Source organism: Limulus polyphemus, unplaced genomic scaffold (assembly GCF_000517525.1).
Source record: "Limulus polyphemus unplaced genomic scaffold, Limulus_polyphemus-2.1.2 Scaffold3105, whole genome shotgun sequence".
In the NCBI taxonomy this organism is placed as follows: Eukaryota; Metazoa; Arthropoda; class Merostomata; order Xiphosura; family Limulidae; genus Limulus; species Limulus polyphemus.
Genome location: NW_013668715.1, coordinates 76,237 through 80,374, shown reverse-complemented (window position 1 = coordinate 80,374; position 4,138 = coordinate 76,237). Strand labels below are relative to the sequence as shown.

At 31.1% G+C, this 4,138-nt stretch overlaps 1 protein-coding gene across 1 annotated transcript in view; it reads right to left on the bottom strand.

The window, feature by feature from the left end:
- Window positions 1-3,856, bottom strand: part of LOC106468669 (ATP-citrate synthase-like) — a 54,976-nt gene extending 51,120 nt beyond the window's left edge. The window contains exons 1-2 of the mRNA XM_013929104.2: window positions 3,810-3,856; window positions 1,565-1,758 (exon numbers count right to left, since the gene is read on the bottom strand). Of these exons, the coding sequence (XP_013784558.1) occupies window positions 1,565-1,720 (156 nt within the window). The 5' untranslated portion in view covers window positions 1,721-1,758; window positions 3,810-3,856. The remainder of the gene's footprint in view (window positions 1-1,564; window positions 1,759-3,809) is intronic.
- Between the last annotated feature and the right edge of the window lie 282 nt (window positions 3,857-4,138).

The window sequence follows — 4,138 nt, the reverse complement described above, 5'->3', positions numbered from 1 at the left end:
CTTTGCAACATCTCTACTAACAATTGGTCCAGTTATCAACGCTATTTTCAAGTTCTGAACAACTCGACTTTCAAGATCTACATATCTAGATGTGCTGATGTGATGTTTCCATTTATCAACATTACATTTTAAGATCTGTGCAAAAACTCAGCTAACAGATGTTTCCGCTTACTGAATACTGTTAGTTTACAGTTCAGTTACACAATTCCATTATTTTTATATACCTATGGCTTTTAATAATTTAAAAAACAACTTAAGAAATCAACTATACTTCTCTTTTCTGATATAAGTTGGACAACATTACATTAAAATCAAACATTATTAAAATAATAAAATACAAAGTACATCTTTAGATAAAAGTTACAAAAAAGCAACTTTTATATACACGTATATTTTCACATCAAACAGTTCTTGAACTACTAGCCCTGATGGCAGGACACTAACTGAAACAAGTTGTTTTTTATTATTATTATCTGGAAAAAAAGGTAGTTTTTTTTATAACTACACCATGTACAGATTTTGCACAAAATGTCATATGTACTTTTACATAAGTGAATCATTTCATTGAAATTGGGGCACATTTTGTTATGCTTAAAATCTTGACAACTATTGGTTGTAGATTTCTCTAAACCAATCGCAACATGAGAGTCTTATCGATCTTTCTATAATCCAAACATAATAAAAAAAATTTTCATTGTGGCATTGTTAAAAATGTTCAAGTACCTCCAGTATACACTACAAATTCTGAAAAACAATAAAATTACATCATTCAGTATTGATACACAGTACATTGTGTGTAAAATAATCATTATTGAAATCTAGCATGGGTTAGGTTTTAATTTCTAAAGCTTTATTGTACCATCTGTAGTGCAACAAGTATTGAGTACAGTGAACTTTTCATGAAAAGAACTATATATATTTTGTGATAAATGTTACAAGGTATATTTTCTCATTAAAAAAGATTAAATCAAGGAAATACATATTTTAAATGAATATAATAAAATCAGGTTCACTGAAACCTATGTTAAAAGTCCAGCCCTTTTGACCAAAGATTTTAGGTCTCACGTGACGGGTAGACTTTTTGCAACAATTTTATTTGATTTAATTGGTTTAGATTTATTTTAACTATTTATACATTCAACTTAAAACATCTACAATGACAGTGTATTGTTTCAAAGATAATTTTAAATTTTGCTTGTGGTCACGAATGAGTAGAGGCTAACACTTAACATGTGGAACTTACTGTAATAAAATAAAAGTACAGATCATTGTAGGCCTTCTTGAACTATCAAGGTTTTGGTACTATTACACGGAACAAATCATGATAGTGTTTAGACTTCATATTCCTGAACAAGACTGTATGCTCAGGCAAGTATTAAACAATAACCAAATCTATTTCTGACAATGAAATTGAACAGAATTTCTTGATCTATCATGTTCACTGCCCCTAGGCAGTGGCAATTAGCAAACTTAAAGTCCAAGAGATAGATGTGCTAAAAAATTACCCCCCCCCCACTAAAACATGGTTTAAGTTTGTAGATATAAATTTAGCACTTATACTTACTTCTGTTTTCAACCACGAGTTATTTGCAACAAGATCTTCCCAACTTGTGTCTTCTTTAACAGTAGCATATTGACACTTGACAGCACTTCCTCCACTATTAAGAAATCTGTTCAGTAGCTCTTTTCCCGTAGCTTCATAAATGGCCTTGGCAGACATTTTAAACTTGCAGATCTAAGCACTCCTATCACAAAATACTATAAAAGAAAAAAAAAGATTTCTTTACCATTTGTTTATGTTAATGATACTAATTTTAGTATTCTAATTTGTCCATGTACCTCACTCTTAAATGCATGTTTTAATTATATGTAATAATCCAGCCAGAGTTTATTGTATGGTTTTATCTGAACACAGTGTATAAAAATAATTTTATTTTGACATTTTAACAGTAACTCAGCTCTTGTACTGTTTAACTTGCCTCTAACAAGTTTTTCCTTTCAGTACTTGCATGCTTCTGATACATTTTACAACTTAAACTTTTATTATATCTGTCATACACACATCGCTGGTTGTTGTTAAATACAAAGCCACACATTGGGCTCTCTGTGCACCACAGGTATTGAAACCCAACTTTTAGTGTTGTAAGCCTGCAGACTTACCACTGAGAAGCTTTAGTATGGAATAATAAAGTTAGTTATATATCACTAACTGGAAAACAGTGATTCAAGATTGTTGCAGTAAATACTAAGATAATTATTTTATCTACAAACTTTTTTTTATACCTAAAAACCTGAAAAAAGAAGATTTGATAATCAAATGTATAATACAAACTTGGAAATAAAAACAAAGAATAGATTGAAACAAAAAACTTATTATTAATTAACTAATACATAATTGCAAGTAATCGTTATCATGTAGTTAGGATGGTTTTAACGACAACCGACGTTACCGTCAGTTGCTCTTTCCGCATGTGCCAAAACACGTGTAAATGCTACCAAGCGTCACCATGAAGAGTTAAAAGTACTCAACCCGAACAATATCAAGAAATTAAAAGTTATCATTAACAGAAATAAGGAAAAATAGCATATTCTGCTATAAATACATCCAGATCACACTTAATATTACCAACTGCAAATTACACTTATATACAAACACACATATAGTCTAATGTAGTAAGTACATAAGGGGCAACAGCAAAATCACTTTTGCTATCATAACATTGCAATTCACCTACATCGCCACGTTTATCCCAATACTGGCAATAGTGCTTTCATCTAATAGCCATGAAAGACCCACTACGTCAGATAAACACGAAAAATTATTCGGACAAATATCTAGAAAAATACACACACTTAGCCTGATTTATACAATTTATGATAATTTCTCGTGTTGTGTTAGAACTTTGTTACAACTCTCTTACTACGTGCACTATCGGGCACAATCTCGCACAGTGGCAACAGCAAAATCCGCGACGACTTAGGCACACACGATCACGGCTATACTCAGAAAGTTTATACAAGAAAACGTCCGCGAACATTAGCCACAAAAACTTACTTGATTTAAAGTAATACGCATTTCCAGCCGTTGACATACCCAATATTTATCTGAGTAAAAGGATTAATACATATTCGCGATCATTCGGCATCTAATTAACAAGAATGTCATACCTGTAGACCACCTGCACATAAATTTAGAAACTTACCTGACGATATATTCTAAGTTAGTTATTAGAGCACATGGTCGTTCTATAAAAATGTAGTTATAGATATATTTGGATCTTTTTCCAATAAATTGTTCTATAAATCCATATTGAACCAAAAAGTCTGACAAATTGGCACTATCACATTTAAGAACATTTTATGATAAATCTTAATACCTTACGCGGATTATTCGCCGAAATTAGATACACATGCACATGTACAAAACCAGGTTATATTATTTCTTACCTTTAAACGAGAGAAACTTACTAATCCGAAAATTAAAGTAAACACTCGCGCTCGCACACACACATATATATATATATAAATCAATAAATATAAAAATTAAAGTAGATAGTGTCTTACAATTAGGACAGTAAAATAATGCAAAATATTCTTCTACAGTTACATATAAAACTGTCCAAATAGAAATAAAAGAAAAAGGAACACTATAAACTTAAATCTGTGAAAGTTCAATACATGTTAACGGAATCAAATTCAAAACGCAACCGTACTTATTACTGTGAGAATAAAGCAAAGGGGTTAAACAGAGCTATATGATGTATAAACAAATATATATAAAATGGAAGAGCATTAAAATAATATAGTACTTGATAGCGATAAATACGTGAAAAATAGTCCATTGTGCTTTCTCTCGTTAAAACAAACCCTACATCGATAAATAACAGCTACTGAGACTATTTGCCGCTGTCCCTAATTCGAACTGCCGACCAAAGAGAAGGAAACCGGTCGAAGTAACAGTTTTAAAGTGGCTAAGAGTCCCAACATACAATTGTATTCATTAATTCAGGTTATGAGTTTTAAATAGCCATCACAACCGTCTTTTTTTGGGGCATAAATGAGCACACCCAGAAATTTCATTATCATATCCTACATCCAAAAGCTTAAAAAAAAATTAAACATTATATATATATATATA